This window comes from Triturus cristatus, chromosome 3_1 (genome assembly GCF_964204655.1).
Source record: "Triturus cristatus chromosome 3_1, aTriCri1.1, whole genome shotgun sequence".
NCBI classification, from domain to species: domain Eukaryota; kingdom Metazoa; phylum Chordata; class Amphibia; order Caudata; family Salamandridae; genus Triturus; species Triturus cristatus.
The window spans coordinates 22,751,161-22,769,614 of NC_140583.1; the positions used below are offsets into that span (position 1 = coordinate 22,751,161).

Here is an 18,454-nt window from a genome sequence, read left to right on the forward strand (position 1 = left end):
CCTTGGGAGGTTCGAGGTTGCTGCCCGCTCCAACTGGACCAGACTGCCTGCAACCACCACAACCTTTCTCAGACATTTTTTTTCTTAATTCTTCCCTGTTGTGCCACTGTTATTGTGCCCATCTTGTCTTGCTCGAATTCCACCAATGTTTTTATTTTATCGTGCCTGCCTATTCCTGCTGCCCCTGCGGACCCCCGCAGCCCCTCCCCCCCCGCCCCGAATTACCCCCACCCACCTCGAATTACCCCCACCCACCTCACAGCCTCTCCTCCCTCCCACCTCACCTACTTAATGGCGGCCACTGTACAGTCGTGCAGCAGATGCGACACCACCATTCTCCTCGCACTCAACCCTGGAAGACTTAGAGAATGCCAACAGGCCTCGCCGAACACGACCCACGGCCAGTTCTCCTGACTCCACTGCTGCCAGAACCTCACCGCCACCTCGGCCTCCAACACCGTTGACGTCCGCACTGGCGACACCCTAAAATTCCTCCTCAACGTATGCTCCGTACACAAACACGCTGAAATCTGGAACCTACTAGAATCTCTCTTGCCTGACATCGCCTTCTTCAGAGACCTGGACCAATACATCCTCCGCACCCGACATCAGCACCGCCATCCCAGACTGATACAAGATTCAGAGTCCAGACTTCCCCAACCACCCAGGAGGGGGCCTCGCCATCGCCCGCAAGAGCACCCTCCACAGAAACCTTCCCCTCCCCCGAACACCTGCACTTCCAGATCCAGACCGCCCCCCCAAGTCACACTCCGAGGAACCCTAATCTACAGACCCCGGCCCCCGAACACCCTTCGCCACCACCACCTTAACCGACTTTATTGCACCCCACGCCATCGCCTCAACAAACTAAATACTCACTGGAGACTTGAACTTCCACCTCGACAACCCCAGTGACCCCAACTCCACTATCCTTCGTGACAACCTTGCCAGCATCTGACTTAAACAACTCGTCAACACACCGACCCTCAGAGCAGGACACACCCTCGATTCCATCTTCGCATCAGGAAACAGTGTCCAATTCAGCCACACAACGTAGCCGCCATGGACTGACCACCACTGCGTACACTTCTCCATCAACAAACCCAAGGCATCCACCCATGCCCCCCTCACCGACCCCTGCCCCCCTCACCACAGAGCTGCGGCCGCCATCGCACCCGAACTACAACGCACCATCAACACCATTTTCAAAACAGGCACCATCCCAGACTATTGGAAGAACGCAGAAGTCAGACCTCTGCTCAAGAAGCCCACAGCTGACCCCACTGACCTCCAGAACTATCGGCCCATCTCGCTCCTCCCCTTTGCAGCCAAAGTTGCAGAGAAAACAGTCAACAGGAAACTGACACGATTCATTGGAAAACGCAGTCCCCGTCCCAATCCGGATTCCGAAGCAACCACAGCAGAGACTGCCCTACTCGCCGCCACAGACTACATCCGCACCCTCCTGGACCAAGGCCACTCCGCAGCCCTCATCCTACTCGACCTATCAGCGGGCTTCGCAGTCTCCCACCGCACAGTAGTTGCTAGACTACACGACGCAGGCATACAAGGAACAGCCCTGGACTGGATCCGATCATTCCTCACCGGAACAAGCCAAAGGATCAGCCTCCCACCCTTCCTCTCCGACCCCATGAAAATCACTATCATTTGCGGAGTCCCACAGGGTTCATCCCTGAGCCCCACCCTCTTCAACATCTACATGGCCCTCCCTCGCAGCCATCATCCAACAACACAGCCTCAACATCGTATTCTACGCCGACACCCAGCTCATCCTCTCCCCCACCGAAGACCCTACCACTGCCAAACAACTTCCAGAAAGGAAAGCAAGTCGTTGCAGTTAGGATGACCAACAGCTGCATGAAGCTCAACGCCGAGAAGACAGAAGTCCTCGGTACCACCCCTTCTGCATGGGACAGCACCTGGTGGCCGACTGCCCTTTGAAGCCCACCTACCCCCTCTGACCACGCCAAGAAACTTGGCATCGTACTAGACTCATCACTCACCATGAACCGACAGGTCAACGCCGTTCCCTCCAGCTGCTTCAAAACCCTCTGCAAGACCTTCAAGTGGTCCCCCAGTCAAGGAAGACGGTCACTCATCACCAGCAGACTGGACTATGGAAACGCACTCTACGCCGGCATCAAAAAGTCCCTACTCCACAAACTCCAGACAGTACAGAACACCGCAGCCAGACTCGTCCTCGGCATCCCCCGACACGAACAAATCAGTCAACACCTACGAAGTGTCACTAGCTCCCCGTGGAGAAAAGTCACTTTCAAAATCCTCACTCATGCCTACACAACAATGTACCCAAATACCTCCACAACAGAATCAACTTCCACGTACCCAAAAGAAACCTCAGATCTTCCAACCTCGCACTGGCCGAAATCCCGCGCATCCACAGAGCCAGAGGATCCTTCTCTCACATTGCAGCCAAGACCTGGAACGAGCTACCAGCAGACATCAGACGTGCCCCCTCCCTGAACACCTTCAGGAAGGCCCTCAAGATCTGGCGATTTCAGCTAGACAGATAAGTCGACATGGCACACATTCCTGTGTGCCATGCCTACCAACCACTGCCATGGCCTAGGTCAGTCACCCCTCTAGCTGGGTGCACTATGCCAGTGGTGAGGGCACAGAGGCATGAGCCCTGTGCCCCTACTGTGTCGGAGTCATTCTCAGACATTGTAAGTGCAGTGTACCATTAAAGAGTATATGGTGCTGGGAGGTTGTCATTACGAACTCCACGGTACCATGATGGATACACTGAAGTCTGGGAAGTTTGGTATCAAACTTCTCAGCACATTGTACCCACACTGATGCCAGTGTGGGTTTTAATGTAAAACGCAAAACAGAGGGCAGTTTAGAAATGCCCCCTGAACTCAACCCACAGCCAGTGTCCCGACTGAGTTGCTGCTTAGGCTCCCACCCACCAGACCTGACGCTGGACCCCTGGGTCGAGAGCCATCCGCTCTCAAGGGCCATCCGCTCTCGAGGGCCTGCAACAATGCACATCCTGGGACCAGGTGCTAGGTCCCCTCCCCTAGGATGGGCAGGGGAAGCTTCAAAGGCCTGCCGCCTTTGTGAGCTTCTCCAGACCACCTGCTGTACTCTGCAACTGGCCCCCACTGGTTCTACCCCCCCCACTTTTTGGTGGGAGAACCGGCAGGAAAAACAAGGGAGGAAGAGAGGTATGCCCACCTCTACCAACTCCACCCCTAAGGTGGGGGAGGCGAGGTGAAGCACAACCTAGAGTACCAACCATCGTGAGGATGGGGGGACCTAGCCAACCAGGGACAGGATCCTGCCCCCCCTCCCACTGGAGAGAGGCAGAATAGGGGGTGTACCCACCCCAGGGAAGGGACCCATTGGTCCCTGCCCTTTACCTACCTGTAACTCCCCTAAATTCAATATTTAGGGGCACCCTAAACCTTTGTTCCTCACATCCAGCATCCAAAAGAGAAGGACGAAAAGCCATGCAGAGCGAACAAGATGACGCCCACTGACTGCGCCCCAGCCCTACAGGCCTGTCTCCCCCTCGAACCTGCTCCTGCAAAATTCCGGCATGTCCAGCACCCTCAAAAACCCCGGAGGACCTGCCTGCCTTCACTTTCCAAGCTGTTTCTCCCGTGGACACCGGACGTGTTTGAACTACAGCTTCTGGTGCCAGCCAGGAACCACGAATCCTGCACACACTGCACCTGTCTAATCCGGCCCGAGCTCGAGTGGACAGATACCACGAGGAGGTACCCCCTCACCCCCCTGGGCGATCCTTACCCGATATTTGGCGACTCCTGACCTGCTTCAAGCCTCGTGACAATGTCTGCAGCCTCAATCCAGAAGACCCCCCTACCGCGACCAGGGCGGGTAAGAAAATCAGACGTCCCAAGGCACCCCTGCACCCGACGCCCCACGGCCTTGTGTGCCCATTCCAGCGGTGCCTAACCAACCCTTTACATCCCAACTTACCCCTCGAAGTGGTGGTCGCTCCTGGAAGATCCTCGTCCCCGAGCCTGCAGTGTTTGTTTGTCCCGGAGATTCTCTGTTGAAATCAACAGGGCCTCGACCTCAGAACAGCACCCTGCACCAGGCCACCTTAGTGCCGCTGAGGATGCCCCTTTTGTGCTCTCCTGGTCCCCAACATGCCATGAGCTGAACCCTAGGAACTTTGCTCCCATAACCCCGTGGCCAGCCACCAACCGGAGTCCCCCTATCCTCCATAGGATAACATTGGGCCTCAACCCTCTGCACCCAGCCGGCATAGTGCCACTGGGGGTGCAACAACAGTGCGTCAATGACCCTGGGAAACCCCTGAGTCGTGCCCCAGAACCCCAACTTCAAAGACCGAATACTTACCTCGACACCGATAACTTACTTTTCCTCATAGGATAACATTGACACTTTGGCTCCCAAAAAGTTTCTAAGTGTCGACTTTGAAAACTAAGAATATTCCTTAAAAATCGCACAAATAACCTAACCGAATTTTCTCAACTGTTTGCAGGAAAGGTCCCAGTGCTGAACCCAGGTGTCCAGCGCTGAGTAAGAAAATAAACGAAAAAGTAACTTACCTGTGAATTGAATTTCCTTCCATAGGATAACATTGAGGGTTCTTTGTGAAAAAGTTTGTCAACTTTTGAAATACAAGAATATTTTTAAAAAATCGTACAAACTATAAAAACGGAATTACTTACCTGTTTTAAGTAGATGTCCCAGTGCTGAATCTAGGATTCCAGCCCTGTATTACAAAAGTAACGCAAAAGTAACTTGCCTTCAATTTACAGGAAAATCCTATGTATTTCAATGTACTGGTCCAAAAAGTTGAAGTGTGGACTTCTGAAATCTGAAAACATTCTTTAAAAATTGTACAAACTACGAATACGTAATTACTTTCCTGTTTTTAAGTAAATGTCCCAGTGCTAAACCTAGGAGTCCAGCATTGGTTTACAAGAGTAATGCAAAGGTAGTTTTAGATGCATTTACTTTAAAAAGCCATTAATTTCAATGTACTGCATTTACTAAGTATTGCAACCTCCTGCATCCCCTGTAAATCAAATCAAGGTAAATCTTCATTGCTTTTTAAAACTGTTGACAACAAGTAACTTATTACTGCAAAGTATTTATATGCTTACCTGTACCAGGCTTGCTTGGTTCTAGAAGTAAAATAACAGTATATTTGTTATACAAAAACAATCGGCCTAGAGTTCAGTTCTCGAGTGTGTGAATTCATTTGCTGACAGTGTGTGTACATCAAATGCTTAACACTGTCCTCTGATACTGCCTTACTGCTCGACCAAGCTACCACTTTGGAGAGTAAGGTTCTATCTAACCTCTGCCAAACCTCTGGAGACCCTTGGACTCTATACACACTGTACCTCACTTTGGTGCAGTATAGAGCTAGTTTCTTACATGCTGTCGATGCACCTTCTGTGCTAAACTGGATCCCTCTTTGCCCTGAGCTTAAGTCCAGGAGCTTTGCTCCCACAGCATTGTGGCCTGCTCGTGAGCTGCCACCAACGCTGCCTATCCCCTATTGGATAACATTAGGCCGTAGCACTCTGCACCCAGCCACCCTAATGCCGCTGAGGGTGTTTAAAGAGTGCATCCTTGACCTGGGAGGAACCCTGGTTCTTACCCTAGAATACCAACTCACACAACCAAGTACTTACCTATTAACCGATAACCACATTTTCTCCAGAGGAACACCTTGACTGTTTTTCCTTTAAATTGTTCTAATTGTGGATTGGTTTTGTATGAGAACTTAAACTGCAAATAGCTCAAAACTGCTATACTTACCTTTTCTCTAGTAAATGTCCCAGTGTGATATCTAGGCATATCACACTGAGTAGAAAAAGTAATCCATAAAGTAATCTGAAAATTAATCTAACAGTAATTTCCACTGTATTCAAAAGTATTTACATACCTGTAACAGTCATTTTTGTTCAGCTTGCTTGTATTCAACTTGCCTTAAAGTATCACTTAAACTTACCTGTGCCAGGCTTGCTCGGTTCTAGAAAATAAATAGAACTACATTTTTTATACAAACAATTTGGCCTGAGTTTAGTCTTGGAGTGTGTGACATAATTTGCTGCCTGAGTGTGTACAACAAATGCTTATCACTACCCTCTGATAAAGCCTTACTACTCAACCACACTACCACAAATGTAGATTAAGGTGCTATTTACTTTTACCACTGCCTACCTTTTGGGGTTCCACTGAACTCCGTGCACACTGTACCTCATTTTAGTATATTATATAGAGCCAGCTTCCTACAGCGGGGCGATGAGTGCCAATCTTGTGATCTTGGCTACCAACTCTTCATTCTGGCTTATTTAGCTTTTGTGGCCATGAGCTGCGAACAGGAAGTCCAGCAACTTCATTTAGTCTCTCCTTCTGGCTAGGGCCTTGGGATGTCTTCTCCTTGAGCTGGAGACAGCAGGCACAGACCTTTCATTCAATAGCCCAGGGAGCAGTAGGCGCAGTCCAATGGTGATGCAGCCTCTCTTTGCCAGGTCCACGGTCAGCAGGTCAGTCCTTCAGTACTCTTCTCTAGTCCAAGCGAGATCTGATTTCATTTGGCCGGGGGTTACCTCTTTTATGCCCTGAAAGTGTTAGGGGAGGTTCCAGTCACTAGCCAGTGGGCCTGATGACCACTTCCTATGTAGTATGCCTTCTAGCTATCCCACAGATCTCTATTCTTTCTGCTTCCTAGATGGTAGAACCCCTATCTCAGTTTGGAGCAGGGTACCCCAACCTAGGTTTGAGGCTACCTCTGGTCTGCACACTCATGGGAAAACCAGTTTGGTGTCTGTTTTCTACCTAAACAGAGCAGTCCCTCCCATGTATGCACCACATGCCCTTCAAAGCCGGATTTTCCTTTGAAGGTAGCATACCATCTTGCTCTGGATTTTTCTCTGCATTTAGACATGCTGCACACTGGTGAAGAAGCAGCCTCCAGGAGGACTGCATGTCCATTCCACCAGGTCCGCCCCTATTCTAAACCTATGTCCTGCAGCTACGTGGGCATCCATTCATCCTTTCACAAAGCACTGTTGTCTGGACTGCCAAATGGGCACTTTTCCTGTGCGGTCTTGCAAGACTTTCTGGTTTGAGTCCATTCATAGTCATCCTCCCATTAGCTACTGTTATGTTATCTATTTAAAAGGTGAGGTATCTACAGCTATCAGATGAACAAGATGCATACCTTCAGTAATGCTGTTTCTGGTATAGACTCTATCAAGTTGCAGATTCCTCTCCGGCCCTCCTGTCCTTCCTGTTCTCTCTCGACTTGACCTTTAATAGGATTCCAAGTCTAGTAATCTTCACACTGTTTACCAATTTGCTTTTGGGGCTATGCATTTGGGGGTGCAGATCTTCTTGAAAGCAACCAATGTCAGTGCATGGGAGTGGTGCTTATGTAGACCGAAACTGCGTCAGTGGGGAGCCACAAGGTGGAGAGCTGCAGAGGTGCTTTGGAAACCTTTCCTTATTCAGTCAGATGCCGGGGAATGTCCAAAAGGTGAAGAATCTACGTCTGGATGGTCTCTACCAGAAAGAGCATTACTGAAGATGCGTAACTTGTTCGCCTAGTCAGTCTTGAACACCAATTCCTCAGATACTTGATATGCTTTGTTTTCTAGCTGTTCCAGATAGAGCACCTGGCCCGGGAAGCTTCCACTGGGGTGCTGAAAGACTTGATGCATGGCCTCATCACCCTGATGTTGGATTCAAGGGTTGAAGACTTGGAGGAGGGGCAGCAGGTCATCCGGTCTGTAAACCTCCTGGTGGTTAAGGTGTTGGAGAAGTCGGACCAGACTAACATTCTGAGGTATGTGAAGCTCTTGTCGTAGCCATCTCTTATTGCCATTTAACGCAGTCCGCACCAGGAGAGTTCTTTCAGCTGGCTTTGGGAATCTGTTCACCTCGGACCATTTCCTTTATTCTCCTTGTACTTCCTCGTCCATTGTGTACTTGATTAGACTGGGCTGGACACCCAAGCATGTTAAAGGGACAAGGCCAAAGGTACTGATGGCTTTATTCAGCCTGACCAACAAATCCTCTGCCACATGCTTAGTATTTACATATTTTAAGACGTCAGTGGCGCTTTGTGTTGCTTCACGGTTGATGAATGAACTTTCTTCAGGCACTTTGTGCAGAAGGCCTTAAATTCTCTTCTAGTTCTGTATCTGCTAGTTGTGAGGAATAGCGTGTATTATATGGTGCATTTGTGAGACCTCACTGTGTAATACACAACTGTGAGGAAATGGGCTGTATTATGTGCTGTGGGTTGTGCATTTGTGAGACCTCACTGTGTAATACACAACTGTGAGGAAATGGGCTGTATTATGTGCTGTGGGTTGTATTACGTGCTGCAGTTGTGAGAACTCGCCGTGTAATACACAACTGTGAGGAAATGGGCTGTATTATGTGCTGTGGGTTGTATTACATGCTGTGGTTGTGAGACCTCACCGTGTAATACAAATCTGTGAGGAAATGGGGTCTGTTATATTGTGTAGTTGTGCATTTGTGAGACCTCACTGTGTAATACACAACTGTGAGGAAATGGGCTGTATTATGTGCTGTGGGTTGTATTACGTGCTGCAGTTGTGAGACCTCACCGTGTAATACAAATCTGTGAGGAAATGGGGTCTGTTATATTGTGTAGTTGTGCATTTGTGAGACCTCACTGTGTAATACACAACTGTGAGGAAATGGGCTGTATTATGTGCTGTGGGTTGTATTACGTGCTGCAGTTGTGAGACCTCACCGTGTAATACAAATCTGTGAGGAAATGGGGTCTGTTATATTGTGTAGTTGTGCGACCTCACTGTGTTATACACAACTATGGGGAAATCGGTTTCTGATATGGTATGCTTGTGCAACCTCACTGTGTAATAAATACCCTTGGAATCTGGGTCGAGCTTAAGATTTTGTTGTCAAACCTTCAGCTCAACCCAGGGTAGCTATGGCTCTGAGCAGCAAGGCTTACACAAAGGGACAAGTGTGAAGCATTTAAACAGCACCAAAACAATTTAATAAATCAAGATTTTTGTATTTGTATTGTCTGAACAAGTGAAATAAAAGTTCTGTCCTTGAAATATGCTGCACCCTACCTTAAGGCTTGATAGGACTGACATAGGGGTCACTTGTACATATAGCAGAGGGAGGTTTGTCTTTGGCATTGCTTTAAATGGCAACGTTGGGCTAGTAGGTAAATACTGGTCTTCAATGGCGGACTGGGTGACTCCTTTTAACTGTCACCCAGAGAGGCACAAAATCCCTGAAGTGACTCTAACGTGCATGCTGTGTGTGCCATACACTAGGAACTTACAAGTGAGTTAACCTATTCCAATAGTTTGTCCAAAGTAACATACCAGTTTTGTGGTCGGGTACTGAGGTCTGGTTAGCAGGCCTCTGTGAACCAATTCTGCTGGGTTTTTTGCCTGAGTACACAAACTTGCGTCAGACCATACAAAGAGGCATTTCCTTAGATATCCCGAACGTAGTTTGCGCGAACACCAGCTGTTGACAGCCCATATCTGAAAGAAACACGTTAGTTAGATTCCTCACCTTAGAATATCCCCAGGCGTCAGACTGGATCCGGAAGATTTTTTCGTCCGCAATACCCCTTGCGCGTCGCTAGGCGTCGTCTGCGGCTCCGCGTCCGTCGTCTGCGTCGTGCGCCGGGATGACGTCATCGGAGTACTTACACGCCGCCCTCGCGCTCTGACGTCAGTTCTTCTTTTTTCCGTGCCAGTAAGCGCAGATCCGGGAGAGCTACCCCTTTTAGTCTTTTTTTACTACGTTTTTTGATCCTTTTTGATCTTGTCTCGACTCCGGTGCCGGTAGGATGCCTGGTTTCAAAGCCTGTACTGACTGTAACCGCTTGATGTCTGTTACGGATCATCACCGCCGGTGCCTTTACTGTTTGGGCCTCGACCACAACGCGGAGTCGTGTTCGGACTGCAAGGCCCTGACCTCAAAGGCTAGACTGGAGCGGTCCCGTAAGCTCCTCGAGATTCGCCACTCGGCTCCGCGCCCCTCTCGATCCCGGTCCAGGAGGAGGTCCAAGGATCAGCCGCGGAGCCGCAGCCGACGTCATCATCGCTCGTCTGGCTCCAAGTCTTCGGGTAAGTCGAAGCACTCCAAGAAGTCCAAGAGGCGACACCGCTCTTCGGACTCCCCTCGCCGGTCGCGCGACTCGGCCGAGGGTCAGGTTGGTTCTACCCCCGCGGCTCCAGCGGTGCCGCAGGCGCCGCGCAAGTCCCCATACCCGCCGGTCCCTGGGACTGACCCGTCGCCGGCGGAAGTCAGTGCCTTCCTCTCGGCCATGAGGAGCCTGGCTCCGCCGTCGGCGCCCGCTGGCGCGCCTTCGGGCCCCGTGGACCCGACTGGGCAACCTTGCATGCCGGCGGCGCCATCGCCGGCTCCGAAGCCGCAGGTCCCCGAGGGACTCGTCCCAGTCGACGCCGGTCGACCTCGTCACGCCTCCTCCGCCGGCGTCGACACCGGTTCCACCTCCGACGCCGGCTCCGCTCGGCGTCGAGCCCCAGTTCAGCCCCGCTCCGAATCCGGCGCAGTTGCGGCGTCGATGGACGCCGCGTACGGCGCCGTTAGAGACACATTATGGCTCCGATCCTTCCTCCTGTTTACCAGGAATCGGATGACGGGGGCGAATGGGAGGGGTCCGAGGATCCTATGGCCGTTCAGGCTCAACTGTCACAGGACTGGGCAGATGAACTGGGGGAGGCCAGTGGTCTGGATAACTCACCAGACACTGGATTCATCTCTCCTCCGACTGTGGCTTCGGAGGAGGGTGCTGCTTTCTCTGTGGTGCTGCGCAAGGCGGCCGCAGCCCTTGGGCTCGAGCTGCCTGCCGTGGCTGTGAGGACTAACGTCCTCACCGAGGTGCTTCAGTCTGCAGCAAGCTCCACTGAGTCTCTGCTGCAATTCAATGAGGCCCTCATTGACGTTCTGCAGGGCACCTGGTCCAAGCCCTCCACTGTTTCTCCTGTGGACAGGAACGTTGCCAGGCGCCACCGCCCTGCTCCGGGCGACCCCAGTTTTCTGTCCCAACACCCCACCCCCGAGAGCCTGGTTATCCAGGCTTCTACCTCCCAATCCTCCTTCCCGACCTGTGCTTGGAGGAGGCGCGAACACGACTTACCCAGGCTCTGGCCGATGGGAGGGATGCAGCACGACATGCAATCCGATGTGGGCTTGACACGACGGACTCGCTGGGTAGGGCGATTTCTACCACGGTGGCGCTTAGACGTCACGCCTGGCTGCGGTCCACGTCTTTTTCGGGGGATGTCCAGAGCACTCTCATGGACATGCCCTTTGATGGCACTCGCCTTTTTGGTGAGAAAGCGGACAGTGCGCTGAATCGCTTTAAGGACTCCCGGGCTACGGCCAAGTCCTTGGGCCTCTCGGCCCCGCGATCGCAAACTTCCGCTTTTCGCCCCTTTCGTGGCCAAGGAAGGGGCGCCTCCTCACGTCCGCCTAGCCACCAGCCGCAGACCCAACCTGCGCACGGTCGCGGACGTGGTTTCCGCCGAGGCGGTTCTGGAGGCCGACGAGGTCAGCCCACATCCACCCCGGCAGCATCCGCCTCCCTAGTCCGAGCTTTCCGGCCCATTCCTCGCCAGTGGGCGGCAGAGTTCGCCATCACCTGCTCCACTGGCGTACCATCACTTCGGACAGGTGGGTGCTGCAAATCGTCCGAAGGGGCTACTCCCTCCCCTTCGAGACGACCCCTCCAGCCATGCCACCGCAGCACCACCGTATCTCGGAGGATCATTTGAATCTTCTGCGAGAGGAAGTTTCGGCCCTCTTGGCCAAAGAGGCCGTCGAGCGCGTTCCGAGCCCAGAAGTAGGTAGTGGTTGTTATTCCCACAACTTTCTGGTTCCCAAGAAGGGCAAAGGGGGGCCTACGCCCTATCTTGGACCTCAGGAACGTCAATGCCTTCCTCCGGAAGGAACGGTTCAAGATGTTGACTTTGGCTCAGGTTCTAGCTGCCCTCGACCCTGGAGACTGGATGGTAGCGTTGAACTTGCAGGACGCATATTTCCACATCCCCGTCCTGCCGGCCCACCGACGTTACCTGCGGTTCACGGTGGGCCAGGAGCATTTTCAGTTCACCGTGCTCCCCTTCGGCCTCACCAGTGCCCCTCGGGTGTTCACGAAAGTGATGGTGGTGGTCGCAGCTCATCTGCGCAGATCAGGGGTTCCAGTCTTCCCCTATCTCGACGACTGGTTGTTGAAGGTGGGCTCGCCCCAGGCAGTCGTCTCCCACCTCCAGACTACGGCGGATCTCCTGCATTTACTGGGGTTTTCCATCAACGTGCCAAAGTCACACCTGAGTCCCTCTCAGAAGCTCCTCTTCATCGGAGCGGTTCTCGATTCGGCGCAGTTCCGGGTCTATCCGCCGGAACAGCGGGTCCGGGATATTCAGGCCCTGATTCCCATCTTTCGGCCTCTATCCTGGGTTTCGGTCAGGCTTGTGTTGCGGCTTCTGGGGCTGATGGCCTCCTGCATCCTACTAGTGCATCACGCCAGGCGGCGCATGCGGGCTCTGCAGTGGGACCTGAAGTTTCAGTGGGCCCAGCATCACGGCAACCTGTCCGACCATGTCTTGATCTCGGAGGGCACTGCACAGCAGTTGCAGTGGTGGCTCACGGACCGCGATTGGGTCATGGGCAAGAGCCTCTCCCTTCCCCAACCGGAGCATGTCGTAGTGACTGATGCGTCCCTCCTGGGATGGGGTGGCCATATGGGAGAGGCGGAGATCAGAGGTCTCTGGTTTCCGGCGGAGTCTCGTCTCCACATCAACCTGTTGGAGTTGAGAGCGATCCGACTTGCACTGAAAGCCTTCCTTCCCTCTGTCAGGTGAAGTGTCGTGCAGGTGTTCACGGACAACACCACCGCCATGTGGTATTGCAACAAACAGGGCGGGGTGGGGTCGTGGACCCTTTGTCAGGAGGCTCTGCGCCTCTGGACATGGCTGGAATACCAGGGTGTCACCCTAGTGGTTCAACATTTGGCGGGCTCCCTGAACGCCAGAGCAGACTAACTCAGCCGCCGGTGCATGATGGATCACGAATGGCGTCTGAACTCCGAAGTGGCGCAAGGTCTCTTTCAGCAGTGGGGAGAGCCTTGGTTAGATCTATTCGCCACCGAAGAGAACGCGCAATGTCAGCAGTTCTGCGCGTTGGAGTTTCCAAGGCGGCACTCGCTCGGTGACGCTTTTTGTCACGAGTGGAGTTGCGGTCTGTTGTACGCCTTTCCGCCTATACCACTTCTTCCCAGAGTGCTGAAGATCAGGCGCGACCGGGCCCAAGTCATCTTGGTGGCTCCGGACTGGGTACGAAGGTACTGGAATCCCGAGCTACTCAGTATGTTGACCGATCCTCCGATACGTCTGCCCCTTCGGGAGGATCTTCTGTCGCAGCAGCAGGGGACGGTCCTCCACCCGAACCTGTCCAGCCTCCACCTCCATGCGTGGAGATTGAGCGGCGGCAGTTGATGCCGTTTGACTTGCCTCCTGAAGTCTGTGATATCATTCTGGCAGCCAGGCGTCCCTCCACTAAGACGGTATACGCCTGCCGGTGGAACAAATTTGTGGCATGGTGCACAGCAAAGGCTGTGGATCCCCTTTCCGTCCCTCTTTCTAAGGTTCTGCTCTTTCTTCTTTCTTTGGCCCGGCAGGGCTCTGCCCTGGGCACCTTGAAAGGTTATCTTGCTGCCATCTCTGCCTTCTTGCGGCTTCCTGATCAGCCTTCTCTTTTCAAGTCCCCTGTAGTTACACGCTTTCTAAAAGGCATTACTCACACGTTCCCTCCTGTCCCTTTTGTAATGCCTCAGTGGGACTTGAATCTTGTTCTCACATTTCTAATGTGTGCTCCCTTTGAGCCTCTTCATAATTGTCCTCTTCGTCTGCTGACGCTTAAGACTGCTTTTCTGGTAGCCATCACCTCGGCTAGACGGGTGAGTGAGCTCCAGGCTTTATCATCAAAGCCTCCTTTTCTATCTGTTCATCCGGACAAGGTTGTCCTTCGGCCTCGTCCCTCCTTTCTTCCGAAAGTGGTGACCCCCTTTCATCTTGGGCAATCTGTCACCTTGCCCACCTTCTTTCCGCCTCCGCATCCTTCCAAAGAGGAAGAGAGGCTCCACCGTCTGGACCCCAAACGTGCGCTCTCCTTTTATCTGGACCGCACAAAGCATTTCCGGGTGGACGACCAACTTTTCATTGGATACGTGGGTGCTAAGAAGGGGAAAGCTGTGCACAAACGGACCATCTCTCGGTGGGTCGTTTTGTGCATCAAAATTTGTTATTCCTTGGCAAAAAAGGACCCTCCTGTTGGGCTGCGCGCCCACTCTACTCGGGCCACAGCGGCTGCTACTGCTTTGGGACGGGGTGTCCCTTTGCAGGACATCTGTCAGGCGGCAACGTGGGCTTCGCTACACACGTTTGCCAGGCATTATTGCCTTGACAGCCAAGTCCGGAGGGATGGCTTCTTTGGCCGTTCTGTCCTCCAGGACTTTCTGGTGTGATCTTGGTTCGCAGACCCACCACCGGGGTTGGTATTGCTTGGGTATCTATTCTAAGGTGAGGAATCGAACGTGTTTCTTTCAGATGAACAAGTTACTTACCTTCGGTAACGATGTATCTGTAAGAAACATTAGTTAGATTCCTCACCGACACACCCATCCTCCCCGTTCTGCGAACTGACATCTAGGGTTAAGGTTATCCTTTTCAGGCCCCTAGATTTTATTTTTGGCACCAGTGTCGGTCTCTTGCATAGCTCTGCGTTCCTGGCGCGGAAAGCTATGTACAAGAACTGACGTCAGCGCGCGAGGGCGGCGTCTAAGTACTGCGACGTCATCCCGGCGCACGACGCCGACGACAGACGCGGAGCCGCGGACGACGCCTAGCGACGCGCAAGGGGATTGCTGACGAAAAAATCTTCCGGATCCAGTCTGACGCCTGGGGATATTCGAAGGTGAGGAATCTAACTAATGTTTCTTACAGATACATCGTTACCGAAGGTAAGTAACTTGTTCTACTGTCTCACGACCCCTAGCACCTATACATGAGTCCAGAAGGGAGGCACAATGTCTCCTGGCGAAAAAGAAGCACCAATCTGTTTACGAAGACTTTGGTACAGATCCACATTGGAATGATCCTCACGAGACCTTGCAGGAGTTTCAAGACCTGGCTGAGGCCTGTTGCAAAGACTCCTCCCCAGAACTAGGATTTTTGGACCCATTGGGTCCCTTCTCCTGGTTGCATCTTCCTACTGTTCATAATGCAAAAGGTTGTAGACGTTCTGGAGCTACAACTGCCTACTATAAAAACTAAATCCAACATCCTCACATAGGTCCTACAGCCCACACCTCGGAGCCACCTCTTGTCAATGAGGCTCTTCAAGACCCTGTATTAGCCACATGGGCCAAGCCACCCTCTCCCCCTTGTGCCAAAATGTTCGGTATAAACTCCCCCCGGATCACCCTTTATTTTTGTCACTGTGTAGGAAAGTGGGTTTCTGTTGCAGTAACCCCCCATTTTTTGTCAGACTACTGATGCACTTTTTCTTGGTGTGCCCTGGGTCCCTGCCAATCAGGTTCCCAGGGCCTGTGTTCTTTCCCCAACACTAACCCAATTGGCATCTCTGGCCACAGGTCAGCTACTGGTAAATGGTACCACAGGTACCCAGGGCACTATGACCAGGAAAGACCTCTAAGGGTTTCAGCACTTATTGTGCCACTCTTAGAGGCCCTGTACCTTTACGAACACACACTGCCTTTGCAGGCTGCGTGTTTTGGTGCAGAACAAAGTAAAGAATCGACACTGCACACATCCCCGTGTGCCATGCCTACAACCCACTGCCCTAGCATAGATCAGTCACCCCTCTAGCTGGGTGCCCTATGCCAGTGGTGAGGGTACAGGTGCATGAGCCCTGTACCCCTACAGTGTCTAAATCCATTCTTAGGCATTGTAAGGGCAGTGCTGCCATTAAGAATATATGGTGCTGGGAGCTTGTCATTACGAGCTCCACAGCACCATAATGGCTACACTGAAAACTGGGAAGTTTGGTATCAAACTTCACAGCACATTAAACCCACAGTGATGCCAGTGTGGGATTTAATGAAAAATGCACACAGAAGGCATCTCAGAGATACCCCCTGAAAAACGACCAGCCTCTAGTGTGTTCCCTGACTGGTACACACCAACATGCCACCACAAGACAGGTTTCTGGACTCCTAGGGTGGGAGCCTTTGCTCTCTGAGCCCAGAAACAAAGCCTTTCCTGGGCAGAGGTGTTCACACCTCCCCCAGGCCAGGAAGCGCCATCTGTGGCAGGGGAGCTTCAAAGGCCTGGCAGCCTTTGTAATGCGACCCCCAGCCTCTCCTGCTCTCCTGTTTCCCCTCCCTTTCGGTGGGAAGACGGGAGGGAAAAACTAGCCAGCCGAGGAGGTATGCCAACTCCACCCCTCAGGTGGGGGAGGAGAGTTGAAGCCTACTCTCCAGTGCTTGCCATCTTGCAGATGGCAGGCACGCCCCAATCAGGACTAGGGATTGTGCTCACTCCCCCACGTGGGGTAAGCACACCAAGGGTGTAGTCACCCTAAGGTCAGTAGCCCATTGCTACTGACCTCAAGACCCCTAAAACGCCCACTAAATACAGTATTTAGGGGGCAGCCCTGAACCAAGAAGGCAGATCCAGCCTACCCACAAGAAAAGAAAACTTGGCCCCAGCCCTACAGGCCTGTCTCCTCTTGAACCTGCGAAATCCCGGCGTGTCTTGCTGCCAGCAACCTCACAGACCCCGGAGGACCTGCCTGCCTTCACTTCAAGGACTCTATCTCCCGAGAACACCGGACGTGTTTAAACTGCAGCTTCTGCTAATCTAGCACACTCTGCACTGACCAACCCCGGCCCCAGCTAGAGTGAACCAACACCACGAGGAGGTCCCCTCAGCGATCCTGACCCGAGGTCCGTTGACCCCTGACCTGCCTCAAGCCTCCAGACGGTGCCTGCAGCCTCAAACCAGAAGACCCCCCTACTGCGACCAGAGCAGCTAAGAAAATCCGATGCAAAAAGGCACCCCTGCACCTAACGCCCCATGGACTTATGTGTCCAAACCAGCGGTGCCTAGCCAACCCCCGACATCCCAACTTACCCCTCGAAGTGGTGGTCGCACCCAAAAGGTCTTCATCCCAGAGCCTGCAGCCTTTATTCAAACCGGAGGAGGATCTCCATAGAAAACAGGGTGCCCAACCTCAAAACATCACCCTGCACCCGGCCGCCCTAGTGCCGCTGAGGGTGTACCTTTGGTGCTACCTTTGTCCCCAACTTGCCCTGAGCTTAACCCTAGGAGCTTTGCTCCCACAACCCAGTGGCCTGCTTGCCAGCAGCCACAAACCGGAGGCCACCTAACCCCCATTGGATAACATTGGGCCTCAACACTCTGCACCCTGCTGCCCTAGTGCTGCTGAGGGTGCAACAACAGTGCATCACTGAACCTGGGAGACCCCTGAGTCTAACCCCAGACCCTTAACTCCCACAGTCGATTTACTTACCTGTGAACCATCAACTTGTTATCCTTCCATAGGATAACATTGACACTTTTTCTCAAAGGTTTTTGTGTGGAATTTTGAAACCTAAAAATATTCTTTAAAAATCGCACAAATAACCAAATCCAGGTATCCAGCACAGAATTAGAAAAGTAACGTGAAAAGTATCTTACCTGCAATTTATTGTCGAAGGCCATTCATTTCAATGTACTGCTCCAAAAAGTTTCTAAGTGTGGAGTTTTGAAAACTGGAAATATTCTTAAAAAATCATGCGAATAACCAAAACGTAATTACTTACCTGTTTCTAGGTAATATCCCATTGCTGAATCTAGGTATCCAGCACTGAGTGAGAAAAAGTAACGTAAAAGTAACTTGCCTGTAATTTACTGAAAAAGCCTATTCATTCCAATGTAGTGTATTTGCTAAGTGTTGTCTACTACCGCTCCCCTGTAAATCAAACAAAGTACAAGTTCTATTGCATTTTCAAACTGTCCTATATCCAGTAACTTATTACTGAAAAGTATTTAATGCTTACCTGTACCAGGCTTGCCTGGTTCTAAAAATAAACAGTATATTTTTATACAAACACAATTGGCCCAGAGTTCAGTTCTTGAGTGTGTGAGATCATTTGCTGACTGAGTGTGTTCATCAAATGCTTAACACTGTCCTCTGATACTGCCTTACTGCTCGACCAAGCTACTACTTTAGAGAGTAAGGTTCTATCTAACTTTAACCTCTGCCTACCTTTGGGGACTCAAACTCTATACACACTGTGTTGCAGGGATTCTGCTTATGCACAGAACTATGCGCAGGAAACCAGGACCTCAGAGAATTGTGGTGTACCAGAAACTCCCCTCAG

At 52.0% G+C, this 18,454-nt stretch overlaps 1 protein-coding gene across 7 annotated transcripts in view; it reads left to right on the forward strand.

The window, feature by feature from the left end:
- The window catches only part of CKAP5 (cytoskeleton associated protein 5), a 1,152,983-nt gene that overhangs the window by 954,643 nt on the left and 179,886 nt on the right, over positions 1-18,454 (forward strand). For all 7 annotated transcript variants that reach the window (XM_085646654.1, XM_085646649.1, XM_085646653.1 and 4 more), the window contains one exon: positions 7,659-7,846. In XM_085646654.1, the coding sequence (XP_085502780.1) occupies positions 7,659-7,846 (188 nt within the window). The remainder of the gene's footprint in view (positions 1-7,658; positions 7,847-18,454) is intronic.